Here is a 16150-nt window from a genome sequence, read left to right on the forward strand (position 1 = left end):
TTATTTTAGGGGATTTGTATCTGTGTAGTAATCAATACAAATGGGACAGTTTATTTGAATCTGAAGGATTGTAGCCTTCTTGTCCGCGCTCCCCGTCAACTTAAATGTTCGAAATAATCTTCTTTTCTTTTCGTAAAGCTTTATCATTTCAAAGAATTGTTTTCGTCTTCGTACCATGATTATTTTCCACGTGTGCGGGCGTGTGACACGTTTCGACTGACGGCGGCAGGGTTTCCCCTCCCCGGGGGGGGGAGAGACAGAGAGAGAGAGAGAGAGAGAGAGAGACACAGCAGGTGCGTCCTCCTCAGCATCCTCAGCTCAGTGTCTCCACCCCCCCCCCCCCCGCTTCTCGCTGTAGGGCGGAGGATTTAAGCGTCCCCCCCCCACGGGGTGCTGAGGGCTCCCTGACTCCGTCTCGCGCTCCACAGGTGAACCTCACGCTCGACACGCTGTCCCGCGACCAAGTCCGTCCACGCGGGCTTATCGGACCGAGCTCCACTGAAGCGACGCGTCCCTCTCTGCTCCCAACTCGCACGCGCCGAACCCCCCGCGCAGTGGTCGCGTGCGCGCGTCCCCGCGGAGATGCACGCGGAGGTGGATTACGGAGGCTCCGGGAGCAGCGGGAACGGAAAGCTGCGCCAGTGGCTCATCGAGCAGGTGGACTGCGGCAAATATCCCGGTCTGGTGTGGGAGAACGGCGAGAAGAGCATCTTCAGGATCCCGTGGAAACACGCCGGGAAACAGGACTACAACCGCGACGAGGATGCCGCGCTTTTCAAGGTAAAATACTCAGACAATACAAAGAGTTTCCAGAATAAAAGTGCGCAAACTCAGAAGAAAAGTTCAAAGTTCAAAGCTTTTATAGTCGCCAAAATGATGTCAAGGTGGACTATGACACTTGTTATATTATAATTATTATCATCATGTTGTTGTGGCGTTTTTTTTTTAGATATAGGGTTTCCCAATCATCCGAATATAAGCCAGTTGTAATACTAAGTAATGTAATGTTTTTAATATTAAGCACTATTCAATGTCTTTGTGTTTAAACAGTGCAATATAAAGAGGGCTGCAATGGTTATTTTCATTATTGATCGTTCTATGGAACGTCAGAAAATACAACCAATTCAAATATGACTTTCTTTTAAAAAGCTTGTTTTTCCTGAACTTTAATTCTAAAGTCGAAGCAGTGCAGCATTATTAATATGAAAAAAAGGATATCTTCTCATCTGGACACAGAAAATGTTGCTTATAATTGTTTGTAGACACCTTAACTTATTGATGAATTGTTTTAGCTATTTAAAATAATTTAGATATATGCCTATTGTTTCTGAGAACTGTGTAGCATGTATGTAGCATGTATGTATATATATATATGTATTTCCAATACGTTATACTGATGATCCGTCTGCAGGCCTGGGCGCTGTTTAAAGGCAAGTTTCGGGAGGGGATCGACAAGCCGGACCCTCCGACCTGGAAGACTCGCCTCCGCTGCGCGCTCAACAAGAGCAATGACTTTGAGGAGCTTGTGGACCGAAGCCAGCTGGACATCTCGGACCCGTACAAAGTGTACCGCATCATCCCCGAGGGGGCCAAGAAAAGTCAGTCCCACCTCAAACACGTGACATAATGAAACAATCAGTACAGTAATACATCTTTGAGTAGTTAAGCAGCCAAACCACGGGTGAAGGTCATGCCGTGTCGAGTTCCGTGCCTGTGCTTACTGTGCTTACATTTGGTCTCTTCTGTCTCCATTTCAGGACCCAGACAGGAGGACAGTCCTCTGAGTCCAATCAGCTACCAGGTGCACTCCCCCTATCCTGCACTGCAGACCCAGGTGATTGAGGGCTGTGCGATAGAAACAGTGGATGAGGGCATAAACTTCGCATTCACGAATGAAGAGGCAAATGACGCGTTAAAAATCGGCATAACGGACACTGACTCTGTGTGTTGTTGGAAATGCTGAAATAACAAGAACATCGTCACTCAGAAAGAAAGCTGGTATCTTTTTTAGTTTAAATCTTCTGGGGATTCTGGTGATGCAAATCATTAAAAAAAACAAAAAAAAAACATGTCAATAACAGGTGTTTGTTTATGGCAGGGAAATTCCCAAGATTATATGAATACTTCTGTCAGTATTTTCAAACGTAATCTCACCATCCATAATTCTGAATCATCAACCGAATAGAAACACAATCATATTTTTGTCCTTCTTAACTCCCAACAATATTTTAAAGTTGTTGACCAGAGCTGTACTACTTTTTCCAACTTCTCTTTGTCAAAAATTAGTGTCAAATTACTCTTTTTTTGCACAACTTTGCACATACTCCAGGCCTGAGAATAAAATAAGCGCAACAAAATGATCAAATTATCACAACTACAACTTCAATATGGAAGCCGGAGCGCGATCCGGTGAGGTGGAGCTAATTGCCTGTGCGTCTGTCTGCAGATACCACAGTACGGGCCCACGCAGGAGTGCGGCTGGAGGGATTTCTGTCAGGAGCCGGCCTCCCTGCCCGAGCTGCCCTTCACTCACTGCCCCCCCCGCAGCCTGCCATGGCAGGGCCAGTCCCTGGAGAACGGTACGGCCCTCGGCGCTCCATCGCCAGCATTTTGCATCTCGAGCGACTCCTTTCGCCGCTCGTGTGAAGCTCTTGTTCGGTTCCTCCGTGTTTGCAGGGTATCAACTCAGAGCCTCCATCTACTCGTACGGCCCAGCTGACAGTCAGCCCTCGCCTTTCACGCTGGACGCCAGCATCAGATCAGCCGAGGCGCTGTCAGGTAAGCGCCCTCATGTCACCTCTCAATAAAAAAAAGAAAACACAATGAAACGGGGGGGCGGCACTAAAAGTGGGCTTTTGTGGTTGATGGGGCGGTCAAACTGCTTTCCCTAAAAAACACTGAGATAGAAAACACAGAGGAGATTGAGGACCATCATTAACGTTGTAGTTTGAAGCCAAATCTCGCCACATAAATCCTCCCTCAAACGCAGGGAGCCACGTAATTTGAATGTTGCCCCACACAGCTGATGCCTCTTCCCTGTCAGTTTGCTGAGTTCACGGTTTCCTGCCGCTGGCCGGAGGGAAACGCTCCTCGCGGTCCAGTGGGCAACAGGCAAATTAGATACGGTGTGAAAAAAAAGGGTTTTACAACCTCACATTACAGCTTAAACTCTAAGCGGCATTAACATCTCTTAATAGCTCGAGGCTATTTAAGTGGAGCCCTTTCAGCGGGTGCGTTTAACATTTAAAAATCTAGTTTGGGAGATTTTGGAGTCATAATATCACAGTGGACGTCTGAAGGATTGGAGACAATTCTTGACCAGCTTATATTAAATATTAAATATTTGAAATAGACAGTTTCACATCGACGAGATGAGATGAGAACCATGAGGAAAGATTCCCGGGACGTTTACCTTTGACCTCTTCTCCTCCCCTCAGACTTCCGCCTGCATGTGTCTGTATACCTCCGGGACACGCTGGTGAGGGAGGTGACCACCTCCAGTCCGGAGGGTTGCCACATCACCCCCTGCTCCCCAGAGGAGAAGCACTACCTGCCTCCCGGGGGTCCCGAGGTGGTCCCCCTGCCCGTGGACAGCCTCTCGGCCCCGAGGAGGACAGAGGAGTGTCCCCCGAGTCCCCCGTCCACCCTGGAGAGGGGCGTGTTACTGTGGATGGGCCCGGACGGCCTCTACGCCCGGAGGCTGTGTCAGGGCCGGGTGTACTGGCAGGGGGGGCTGTCCCAGTACGGAGACAAGCCCAACAAACTGGAGCGAGAGGTCACCTGTAAACTCCTCCACACACAGGACTACCTGACAGGTGAGAGGCAAGCAAAGGTTCATCGTCACGCCATCGGGAGACTTGCTTCTGAGACTTCAAAACCTTTAAACCCAAAACCAAAAGGAGACATCTTCGATAAAACCGTGCACGTCCAAACATACATTGATTTCTTTTAAAAAGCACGTTAGTTTTTAGGAATGATCAATAACTGATGACTGTATATGTCTGTAGATTATATTACCCGGTTATAGTCTGTACGACTCCACCGCCGTTCTGAAAGTAGTCTCAGATAACAAGTTTAGTTGTTTTTTTTCAGCAAAATGCAGGCGAAGCCTGTAGGCGGAAGCGACTCATATTCTTTTGGAAAAACAACAACGTTTTGTATAATAATTTCGTAAGAAACACCCTTTTTTACATTTTTTATCGGTAAAAAGAAGGCGGCTAAAACTATAATTTTGCTAATGAGTCTCCAGAAAAGGGGAAATTGTTGTTCTTCGAAATCAAAGTTAATCTGTATTATCAGCTCTGTAGCCGTGGGACTTTTATTTAATGGTAAAACAGTATGTAAACACTAAGACTAGACTCACAGTTAGTCACGCGTAGTTTCCGTCTTTGAGGAACAGCAACAGCTCATTTACGGTAAGTCGTGCTGGATAACACCCGCGTGAAACAACCCCCCCCCCCTCCGGTGGTCCGTATCACTTTGTCTCAGCCACAACAAGCGTGAAAGACAAACCCCTTAAAGAAGGATCTCAAGACGAAGCAGAAAGTCACGCGACTGCTGCTTCGTAGCCACATCAACCCTCGCCCACATGCTCAGCCAGCTGTGTGAAGGTCTGACAGCTAATCGTATTTGCCTACGCGGCGTCAGCCGGACTTTCCATTCGCATCACCCCAAAGGTCACGCCACTTCAAGAGAAATGCTCCTGAAGTCATTTGAACCCACCCGTCGGCGTGCGCGTCACATCGCGCAGCTCACGATGAAGTGATCTCATCCATTCCCTTGACTTTCAGAGATCCAGAGCTACGGGCTCCACGGCCGGCCGCCGCCGCGTTTACAGATCCTGTTGAACTTCGGAGACGAGTGTCTGGACCTGCAGAGACAAAGACGGACGCTCACCGTGCAGGTGACTGTCCACACACACATCTATTGGTCCTGTTCCCCCGAGCCCCGCCTCCTCATGGCGCCGCCACGCACACACCGATCTCCTGCTGGTCATTTATTCCCCTTTTTAATTGTGGTTTGAAACGTAGCATTTGAAAAAAGCTTAAAGTTTAAAAGCTGTAATTCTTTAAGAACCTTCATGGTCGCAAAGTTTCAAAACCGGACGTTCAGTTTCGGTCTCGAGGGGATTCGGCACTGGGCCCGGTTACAGCCCACATTTGTTTGGGCATTTATTAAACAGCGCTTTAAAAGAATCTGCTATTTTAATTTTGGATGATGGGTTTCAACCTGAGAAGATCAGAAACACAGTGCATCCTTTTGGGCCACAAACATGATGATGCATGATAATGATCATGCAGATTTAAGCGTTGTTACTATATAACAATATAGTATACATACTCAAATCTGCCACGCGTGAAGAGTAAGAAGTAGGAGTATGAATGAAGATGATGATAATATTTTTAGAAGTTTGAATCACATTTACATTATTTTTCCCCGCTGTGAGTTTAATTCCTTAAATAACTGATGAGTGTACATTCTGATTGTATGGACCAAGTCTAGAGTAGGGACGGACATTTCAAGCAAAAATACTAGTTTTGAAGATGTTCCCAAAAAAGACTTTCCATTTCATTAAAAACAAATGAAGCTATTAATCCTGTGCATGTGCAGCATCTGGTCAGATGCTGGTCAGATGCTGCACATTGCATCTTCAAACACTCAAACGATGGTTTCACTTTTCAAATACGAGTATCAGATCAGAAGAACCTTTGATGGGGGACAATGTTCAAACTGACCCGTGTGACCTTGCCGGCCCTCAGGTGGAGCCATTGTTTGCCAGGCAGCTCCTGTACTACGCCCAGCAGATGGGAGGCCACTACTTCCGCAACTACGAGCACCCGGAGGTCACAGACCACACGAACCCCTCCGAGGACTACCAGAGGACCATCGCGCATCACCTCAGCAGCAGCCTGCAGGAGTGATCTCAGGAGGTTCAAGTGACTGTTGAAAACTTCAAGACACGGCAGCGACCTTTGACCCGGGAGACGAGATTACCGCGAGAGGAGGGACAAGCGTGGACAGTGTTGCACACCGAGATTGCGGACGACGAGGGACAGCGGGTGTTTCCCCCCGTGGGGTTCTGTGTGCGCGAGTTCTTTCTCTACTGGCTCTATTTTCGTGTCACCGTCTTTATGTCTCCATACTTACTATGCAAAGAAAACTGACAGCTCAGGTGATTGAACAGGAGGGGGCTTTTAATGCCTTGAGACGATATGACATTTTTGGGAATATGCTTGTTGTCGTTCCCTGTGTGTACAGTAAACATGAAGCAGGAGCCAACAGGCAGCTAGCTTAGCTTAGCACCAGGACTGGATGCAGTAGGAAACTGCTGGCCTGGCCCTTTTTTTTTTACCTCTGGAACCACCCATCTGCAGACTTTATGCTAAGCTAGGCTAATTGTCTTCTGGCAGTTATTTTTCATCTGTTGTGAGACTTCCTACAAATACATCCTCTTGTTGCTAGGAGACACTATCACTATCACCCCCATTTAAGTTATGAGTGAAGCAAGCCCAGCTACGTTTAGGTGACAAACAGGTTTTAGATAAGCTTTTTCAACTAAAGTTTGTATCAATTACGAGATATATTTTTGTAATTGAATGTAACATATGAAATCTGAGAAACAGTGGCTGTTTTTTGCTTTGAAGAAGCACATTTCTGTTGTACAAAACAATAAAAGGCTCAAGTGCAAAGATGACCTGTGTTGATAAGTGGGTGAGCTCCTCGGGGGAACGTCGGTAGTGAGCGCGCTGCGTCTGAGCAGGAAGTGAGCTTCTTGTGCAGGATGAGGCTGGTTAATCAAACACTTTATTATCACCAGTGATGACATCAGGAGGGGCGGAGAGAGAGGAGGAAGAGGTCGGCCACGCTTTCCACGCTGCGCTGGAGACGAGGCCTTCCTGACTTCAGCTCGCAGATTAACGTCGCTTTCCACTTCCATGGAAATTAATCGCAAAACCCCACGAACACACGTGTCACTGCCGCGAAGCCCCACAGGAAGATCCTCTGGCGTCACTTTGAACCAAAACAGGGTTTTGAACATTTCCAAAGGGGCGTTCCTTTACAGAAAGTAAGATATTAACTTCACAATAACAACTTTACCATTTAAATATCAAAACAGTAACACTAGGTTGTGTAGTTGTTACGTCCTGAAGAAAAATTAAGAACATTCTACATGTTGAATAAACTATTTTCAAAATAAGATAAGTCAACATGCTATGGGCAAATAAAAATGTAGTGAAATACAGACGTGGGAATCTTAAATAAAAGTTATACTAACACTTGCTTTGGCTCCTTATGACCTTAAGCTGTAGTTAAATGTTTATATAGTGTAAGATCCAGAAATATATCATTCAGAATATTGCATGTGTATGTAACCGGATTCTACGCATTGCACCTAAAGCATTATATGATAGAAATAGAAGACTGATCCTTTAAATTAAACATTTCTGCTGTATTTCTTTAGCTAATGTTGTTCACTAGCTGTGTTTTTTTTAATGTCTAACTGTTTGAATAACAACCAGTCGGTGAGTGCACCCTAAATTTCCTCTGATGTGTCAAATTTCTCCATTTCTTTCAAGTACCCACTCATAAAGAAGAAAAGTCAGATTAAAGTACCAACGTGTTTCTCAGGTCTCTTCATCTCGTCTCGTGAATGGAACACAAAATGAAATAAAAACAACAAAAAAACCCTCCCCCTTCTCACTTCTGTCAGTGTAAACAGAGAGCGCATAAGGGTTTATTTGAATGAATGAATCCGTGGGAGGGCACAGAGCTAAGTTTAGAACTCAGACAATCAAAACAGCTCCTGCTTTCCCCTGAACATCGATGGGAAACCAAGGCCCAGAGAAGGTCTGAGGACCGCGACAAGAGCAGAACGCTGCAGCTAAATGGATCAACTACTGTAAAACCTGATGTTGTCCTACGATAACCTGACGTCTTTGTCACCTTCTCCTGCGAGTTGTGGGCGCGTTGCTGTCGCTCTCCTCAACCTGAGTGACTCGACTCACCACAACCGCTCTGCTGGCTCCACCCACGACCAGAGTCACACTTTCTGCCGTCAACCATCTCCCCCTGGAGCAACGACAGCGCGTTCTATTCCGTTAGATGCCCTGAATAACGAATAACGGCCTTTACCCCCCCCCTGCACACGCCCTGTGCTCACCCACCTCCCAGACAGCGCGAGGGAACGGCCGGTGCAGGAGCTCCACGGATGAATGGCTTCTACCCGCCGGTTTGAACTGTGGTCTGCAAGCATGCACAGTATGCAAAACGGAGGATCTGTGTGTGTGTGTGTGTGTGTGTGTATCTGTGATCAGGAATCATTCAGCAGGTTTGGCAACGATGTCATTAACACCCGTTTGTTAATCCATAGAACAACATGTGTGCTATTCCTTCTTTCTCTATGCAACTAGAGACAGTTGGCTGATTTATATTAATAATCATTTGGTAATGCAATACATCATTTGTAGCACACCAGCTTAAGTGATGTTGTATATATGGAAGACATGAATGCAAACCTGTAGGATTTATAATGACAAAAAGACTCGAACAATGAAAGCCTTCAGAAAGAGATCACATTGTAGTGATCATCACAATGGAGACCAGCTCCTCAGTGGATATTGCTGATCAACTACTGAAAGGGTGTTTGGTAATGTAGGCTATGGGTAGAGCCTGTGGCCCCCGATCCCAGTGGCCATCAGCCAATCCTCGTGACGTTCTACTAAAACATATACGATACATTTAAGATTCGTCCCCTTTCAGTCGCACAATCGGTTATTTTGTCTATCTCACATACGGGCTGTGAACCTGAAAATTGCTCAGAACAATGGAAAGACTTGACAGAGTTCTATAAAAAAACTCGATCGGCTGATGGGTAAGTCAGAAGTGAACAAACAAGTAAGTAGTGCTCATTTATTGGGCTGCAGAGATGGCAAAGTACAAAGCATCAACACCAACTTTAAACTGAGTTTAACTGAGTTCATCCCAGTTACAGGCCTACACACTAACAGCAACATCAACTCATCTTGTGTCATTGAGATTAGATGAACACACTCTGGTGAAGAACAACTGAACACTGATAGTGAAACAAACGCTATGAGTTAATAAAGTGTTAAGCGAAAAGGTTAAAGTTCATTAGCTCACTGCACACACATGAGACACAGCGAGTGCAGTACAGTTGCAGACAGACGGGGTTGAATTCATCTCTTAACAGGCTGGATGCAGCAGGGCTGGAAGCAGGTGAGCTGGAGCTGCATGCTGCTTTTGAACTTGTTTAACAACTCTTCCAACAACCTGGCGGAAAAAAAGAAATAGTTTGAAATTAATATTGAAATGAATGAATATGAATATAATTGTAGCACTTAAATTGTACTTATAACGCCACTTGTCTATAGCAAACTGTAAATTGGCTTATTTTATGAAATTGCACTTTCTTGTTTCTTGTTCTTCTGAGTTTGTACCCTATGGTTGAATGCACTTATTGTCGCTTTGGATAAAAGCGTCAGCTAAATGATTTGTAATGTAATATCAAAAGCATTGAAGAACATAACAAAAGAAAAGACAAAGATACACTTTGGCAAATAACCAGAAGGACACTCACTTCTTATCAGCTCCACTATGGAGCTGTGGAAGGGCATCCAGAGCCAGTTTGAAGTTGGCGCTACCAGAAAAAAAAAAAAAAAAAAAAGGGTTAAAAACTAATTTCTCAAAACGCGGTTCAGAAGAAGCCGAAGCAGGCGCGCTGACCTCGGCCCATGAACACACACACGTATGCACACACACGCACGGAGGCCCCACCGCAGTGCGTGCACACAGCAGGACCAGATTACTTTCACTTCCTTTCCAGAACCCACCAAGTAACACAAATAGGGATCGTACAGAGGGATGTGCGACTGCTAAGATTTATGTTTGTGACATTCGCTACCATAAATCACCGGGCACGTACAGGCGTTCCCGTCTGTGTCAATGTGCGTGTGCTGCACATACCTGCTGTCAGAGTTCAGGAACGTGGATATGGCGTCTCTCAGAGCACACAGCTCGAGCCGGGCCTGGGGACGTGGTAGGGTGGGGTTGGGAGTTGTCATGGGCAACAGAGCAAATTAAATCGAATGAACATCTTCAACCGTTGAACTGCATTAAGTCATGATCAGAAACCACAGGTAGATCCCCCAGCGAGTGCAAAGGTCTGCTTATGAGTCAGGGTCTTACTATGAGTGATGAACTGCTCTACCAACGTGCGAATGTGTGTCAGTGACTACCTGCAGGGATCCATTTTTGCTGAAGGAGGACACGCATTGCATAAGACGACACATCTCCTCCGCAACCGACTCGACAATCTTAGACAGAACCCGGGGTACCAGGTCCTTAGACACCGTGAAGACCTGGTAAAGATAAAAGACAGTGACGGACGCATTAGACAGAAGTCTGGTAAATGCATGGTGCATGATAGAGGGACAATTCCAAAGAGCGAGAAGGGGTGATGGTGTGTAGGGGGGGAGGGAGTGTGTGCAGGTGTTTGTACCTCAGCATGAACTGTGATGATGTTGACCAGCGCTTCCTTCAGGTAGTTCCTCACACCTAAAGGAGGGAAAAGGCACAGCATGGACAAACATCCAGGTACACGAGATGCTGAGAGAGCTACAGAAAAACGTGTCTGAGTTTCTGCTCTCAGAGATCCATAAATAACAAAGTGTGTACACACACACACACACCGTCAGGTGTTGGAACGTTTGACAAGTGAATATGAAACGGGAGAGCTAGCTGGATCAAAGAGAAGATCGTAGTCTTTGGTTTCTCTTTAGTTCAGCCTGAAAGGAACTAATGCACAGGTTGTATACTGCTGGTTATGAGGTATGTCGTCACGTTTTATTGAACTGCTAAGCAATCTAGTACATCTTGTATGTACAGTACAGTAAATAGTGAATGTATCGAGCTATGCAGTGACATTCTAATATAATCAACGTTGCTAAAAATAATATTAACAAGCTGCACACAAAGATCAACGTGACACAAATGCATGTTGATATTTTTTAGTCTATAGTATTCTTTGAAGGTAACATAGACAGGAGAGACCAGACGGCGCAACATCTGAAGGAACCAGAGGCAGCAAAAGACTGAAAGTGGATTCTCAATGCCTCGCAGCAGCCACACACCATCATGCGTCCCACACAAAATGTGCAACAAGTGAAAGTATCATATCCTAGAACTGTGGTTTGGAGTCCAAAATGTTCCTCTTTCACATGCGGCCCAATGAGACCGACTCCCACCGGCAGGAACCAAGCAGAGCAAGGCCCAACGTCCGCTCGCCGCTGCCTGTTTCAGCCACGCAGCGAGCTGCTGCCCATCGCAACGTGCACCCGGACAAGCTGCCTCACATCCTGTGTCAAGGTAAACCACATATACACATTTAAGTTTCACCTGGCTCGGTGCATCTGGTGTGCGAGAGGTTCAACACACACACGTGTGCATAAGTCACTGCACTCCCACAGTAAGCACAAAGGCCACGAGACTTTGAGACCAGTAGCTCGCCTGCACTGGTGTTTCCTGTAAGCCATCAAAGAGCCGTGCACATGACACATCGGACCGGAAACGTCGAGTTCTTACCCGACAGGACTGTGAGCAGCTCATTTCAGAGATTAACAGGGTTCAGGTAGGTGATTTCGACCCCACGGGCGTCTCAGACAAACATTTGACGGCACCCGGAGAGGCCGTGCAGTACGGTACCTGTCGGCGTCCGGCAGTCTCTCCAGTCAAAGTACCCGGCGTAGATGCCGGGCTCAAGGGAGCCACAGATCGGGTCGGCTCGTCTCTCGATGTAGGCCTCAAAGAGTTTTCTATCCAGCTCTCGTACAGCGTCCACACTCACCTGGGACGTAGAGGACGCATGAAGGTGCGTCAGCAGGGAGGAGACACGCTACAACTCTGTACTCAAAGTCAAAGCACAACGTGATACTGAATAAAAATTAAAATAAATCTATCAAATACTCGTAATCCATCTCGTTCTGCGTTTCACTGTGGAGCTTTATTGCGATTCTTTAGTTTTGCTCTTCAAACATGTAAAACAAAACTCTTTTGATTCAATTTATTTTACTAACATTATTTATTTATAGCGTTTTATTATGTCATGATAAATCAGAGTTCACGCAGCCCTGTGTGGACGTGTGCGATCTGAGATGCTGTGTTGCAGATGCCTGATGGGGGAACTATTATTATTCACTTATTCATCAAAGTTCTGTTATTAACGAATTCTTGCAGATTAAAATCTACAACAACTGATACACATCACTTGCCCTCCAAACATCAACGGCACATGAAATGTAAAAGTCGATATCGATCTTTCAAAGAAAATGATGCTCACCGTTATTCTACCGGCAAGCTAAACGGATACTTCTTTGCTTTGTGAATCAGCCATTAGTCATTGTGAGTGACTAAGTGTGTGTGTGTGTGTGTGTGTGTGTGTGGGTCTGAAGAGGAGAAAGGAGTGAAAATGTGGAACTTAGCGTAAAGACAATGACCTTTCCATATTCTTTTTTTTTTTTTAGCAGGTAAAGAGTCATATCTCCAGGATCTCTCTGATCGGTTTTGCTGTTAATACGACACACTTCTCGATGAGCAGCATGAGTCACTGCGGTGGATTCGGTTGCTATGAACCCGAGTGTTAAACTGACCCGTGTGATCTTCTCGGTGCCTGTGAGCCCGTGTTTCTCGAAGTGATTGGCCAGGTTCAGCAGGGTGCGTCTCTCCAGGTACTGGCAGTTGCTGAGGATGATCAGTAGGCGCTGCTCCTAAAAAACACGAACAAACACTTGTTAATACTTGAACACTAGCGAGGACTCTCATGACGTTACGCGTTTCCTGTCCGCTCAGTCATCACAACTACATGGCTGAGCACAGACTTTAAGCTGATCCAGAGTACTAACCCTCACGCAGTCCAATGTTATGAACTTCGTCCTCTTTACCGTCTAAAAAGTAAACTAAAATGTCCTTAACTCTTTAATAATAATCTCACATTTTACTTGGAAATTCTCCTTATCAATGTTCTTACTTCTCCTCACTTTGCTAAACCCACATTACCCACTTTTTTATTGTCAAAAGTGTCCTTACTTCCTTAGCACAGTTATATTTTCTTTAAATGTCTTTCATTAAAAGTAGCGCGTCTCCACGTTGCTGAGACTCAAATTGGCACTCACAAGAATAATGCCTACAAATAATTATACACTGAGAGGACAGATCCTGACAGAACGGTGGGCGTAAATATGGCCAAGAACACATGTAAGAACATACATTTTTCACACCCAATCTAAGACTGCAGACCTGATAATGTGAGACCTCAGTGGGGGGGATGTAACCTGGTAGTTTTCTAGCAACGGCGGCCAGGTCCTGTTCTCTGTATGTGGCCATTGCTGGTTTGCCAACTAGGTTGAAACAGTAAATCAAGAGTGTCACCAGTCTTAACATTGGTCAGCTGCGCTCAATCGAGTCTCGCTGCCTCAGCCCTGCTGCGCATATCGGGGCTGGGGAACCCCCGTTTGCAAGGTGCTCCATTTCCCTTTACAAGAAGCACTACGCTATGCTCTTCCTCCTCCTCCTCCTCCTCCTCCTCCTCCCCTGCGCTGCACCCTCTTCGCTAACATCTCTAACAAGTTACAGGAAATGAGGACGTATCTGCTGCTGGTCTACAACCAGGAAACAGCCTGATAACATTTGGTGGTTTGACTGAGCGAGACACACGCTGGGGCTGTTGTCTAGAGGAGAGAGCCCACGCTTCGGTGACAGATGTGGCCTTTCAGGTGTATTAAAAACACAAACCGTTTGAAAAAAAAAAAAAAAAAAGCAAAGCACCACACTTACTGATGTTGGACTGAAGCCTTCATGAGCTGCAGTGAACCGATCCGTAGAGGAGAGGTCCACCGATATGTTGCTACACAAAGACACACACACACACAATATGTAGTCAGAGTCGAATACACTACAATCAGACATTAACAAGTTATCCAAGTACTTACTGAGAAGTAGAAATCTCACTCTTACTGCTCAGCTGCTCCAGACAGTAAATGAAAACCTACGTTGGGACACATGAAGACATTAGTCAGGGATGGTGTGAAAAACGTGCCGCCGTCCTCAAGTCTCTCTCTCTCTACGCGATGGACTCGCTCAGCTCACGCTCCGTTAGAGCCGCACAGGGTGCGTGTTTCAGTGGACAGTGTATACAGTGCAATAGGTGAGCAGTCATCATTCCGATGTTTAGTTTACAGCAAAAACACGACATGTCCTGGAAGTTCACAGCATTTCACGCTGTGCGAGGTGCTGCAGCAAAATCCCTGTCCAACTAAAAGACATCCGTTTACTCCACCGTGCTCTACGACCACAAAAGAAATAGAGTAATGAACTCAAGTCATGTTTCCTAAAAGTCAAACTAAAGAAGTCAAACTATGAGACAGTGTTTTTTATACCTGCACAGAATTTTGACAGAGCCTCCGTCTTTGATGGTCCAAACTTTAAAAAGGACTAAATAGTAGTAGGTTGTAGGCTCTGGGTTTCCTCACAAGTTGTCCTTTAATCCTTCCTCACTGGATATCTTTGTGTTGAATATTGCTTGCATTTGTCAAACATCCCGAATAGATTCCTGTCGGTCCCATGTTACCTTCATGATGTTCACACTGAGCTCTGTGGCCTGGTCCTGCACCTGATCCAACTGCAGCACCTGAACAGGAGATGGAGCGATCAGTAAACACTCAGGATTCATTTGCAGTGAACAGGTTCAAGATTTGATCAGATGTTATGGCGAAGTTCAGATATGTATCCACTGCTTCATACAAAGACTACAAGTGTGCAGCAGCGGTGCCGTACCCACACACTTGCTATAAAGAAATATCTGTGGGCAACAAATAAGATAACTGAGGAGGCTAAAGTTGTGACTGTAGTTGTAGTGTCTGTGGATGGATGACTGAAGCTCATTAACTCACATTAATTTCTCCAGGTTTGATCTCCAGAGGCTCTTTGAGTGACTGCAGCATCTGGATCATGCACTGTTCGAACTGTGAAGGCTGTGAAAAGCACGACGAAGAGAAAACAGATTAAAAATACCGCCTTGTGTTGAGTTATACAAATATCATTCAAATAATCTTTCTATCTTTTTTTGAACAGAAAATAGTGCACATTTAAGGACTGCTGGTTGAATAGACGGTGTGCATCTGGGAGTGTGTCACTGCCATGTGACGGACACTTTGGTGGATTGTTCGACCTACGGCCCGATGTGACGGGACTTCACTTACCAGGCTGGTGATCCCTTCATTATCCACGACCCAGTTCTCCTTCTCAGCGAGCCCCTTGACATCTGGGGGTACAAAAAGCACAAATAGGAATCAGAAAGGATCACTTTCTCATGGGGCCATTACAAATTCATGAAACATATAAACATTTTTGTGAGGGTTTCTGAGGGCAAACCGCAATATGATAGAAAATCAAACTCTGGTGACGAGACCACAGTGTGGGGGAAAGTTAGGAGGAACTCAGTCGCTCTTCTCAAGATGACCATGCATAACCACAAGTGAAACTGAGCATGTCTGGTTTTAGTATCATAACACTTTCTCCATTACTACCCTGGAAGTTGTTGTAAGTCAAATGTAACTGTTGAGGACACTGACCGCCTCTCGATGGAGGAAATCAGTAAAACCGATACCGGGCGACACGAAGGGCTCCCTCACCGTCTGTGGTGTGCAACAGAGTGACCATGAGGCAGTGAACTCTCAGCTCCAGCAGCAGATCCTGGATCACCTGCAGCAAGTCGTTGGGGATCTCCAGAGTGGACAGAGCCTCGTGACAAGCCCTGGACGAGAGAAAACAAGGAGGCCACAGGGAGGAGCACAGGCAGAGGGCATTATGCCATTATGGCAGCCATTGGAGTCTTGCAGAACTGCACACGACCACTGAGACGGGGATCCAAACCTGACGATGTGTATGATTTGAGTAAGCCAGGCCCCAGTGAGCTCCGTCTTGTTCTCCCAGCCTCCGTAAGAACTCAGCTCCCCCTGCGGCAGCGTAGTGGGGAGAAGAGCCCCCCGAACGAGCTTCACCAGCCGATTGATCATCTCCTCGATCATTTTCTATGACACACACAGAAGGACACAGCGAGACGTACAAACAAGGTCAG

General features: G+C 46.0%; 2 protein-coding genes across 4 annotated transcripts in view; one reads left to right on the forward strand and one right to left on the reverse strand.

The window, feature by feature from the left end:
• Nucleotides 1-245: 245 nt before the first annotated feature.
• Nucleotides 246-6689, forward strand: LOC120823719 (interferon regulatory factor 4). Its single transcript, XM_040183951.2, has 8 exons — nt 246-780; nt 1412-1598; nt 1758-1834; nt 2447-2579; nt 2677-2778; nt 3438-3815; nt 4791-4903; nt 5760-6689. The coding sequence occupies exons 1-8, from the start codon at nt 583-585 to the stop codon at nt 5919-5921; spliced, it is 1350 nt and encodes a 449-aa protein (XP_040039885.1). The 5' UTR covers nt 246-582; the 3' UTR covers nt 5922-6689.
• A 2207-nt stretch (nt 6690-8896) lies between these two features.
• The window catches only part of exoc2 (exocyst complex component 2), a 34529-nt gene continuing 27275 nt past the window's right edge, over nt 8897-16150 (reverse strand). For all 3 annotated transcript variants that reach the window (XM_040183949.2, XM_078107902.1, XM_078107901.1), the window contains exons 15-28: nt 15946-16103; nt 15705-15826; nt 15273-15334; nt 14964-15044; nt 14642-14701; nt 14004-14059; nt 13849-13918; nt 12666-12782; nt 11722-11863; nt 10520-10575; nt 10257-10379; nt 9985-10046; nt 9599-9658; nt 8897-9291 (exon numbers count right to left, since the gene is read on the reverse strand). In XM_040183949.2, the coding sequence (XP_040039883.2) occupies nt 9198-9291; nt 9599-9658; nt 9985-10046; nt 10257-10379; nt 10520-10575; nt 11722-11863; nt 12666-12782; nt 13849-13918; nt 14004-14059; nt 14642-14701; nt 14964-15044; nt 15273-15334; nt 15705-15826; nt 15946-16103 (1263 nt within the window). In that variant the 3' untranslated portion in view covers nt 8897-9197. The remainder of the gene's footprint in view (nt 9292-9598; nt 9659-9984; nt 10047-10256; nt 10380-10519; nt 10576-11721; nt 11864-12665; nt 12783-13848; nt 13919-14003; nt 14060-14641; nt 14702-14963; nt 15045-15272; nt 15335-15704; nt 15827-15945; nt 16104-16150) is intronic.

Source organism: Gasterosteus aculeatus, chromosome 8 (assembly GCF_964276395.1).
Source record: "Gasterosteus aculeatus chromosome 8, fGasAcu3.hap1.1, whole genome shotgun sequence".
In the NCBI taxonomy this organism is placed as follows: domain Eukaryota; kingdom Metazoa; phylum Chordata; class Actinopteri; order Perciformes; family Gasterosteidae; genus Gasterosteus; species Gasterosteus aculeatus.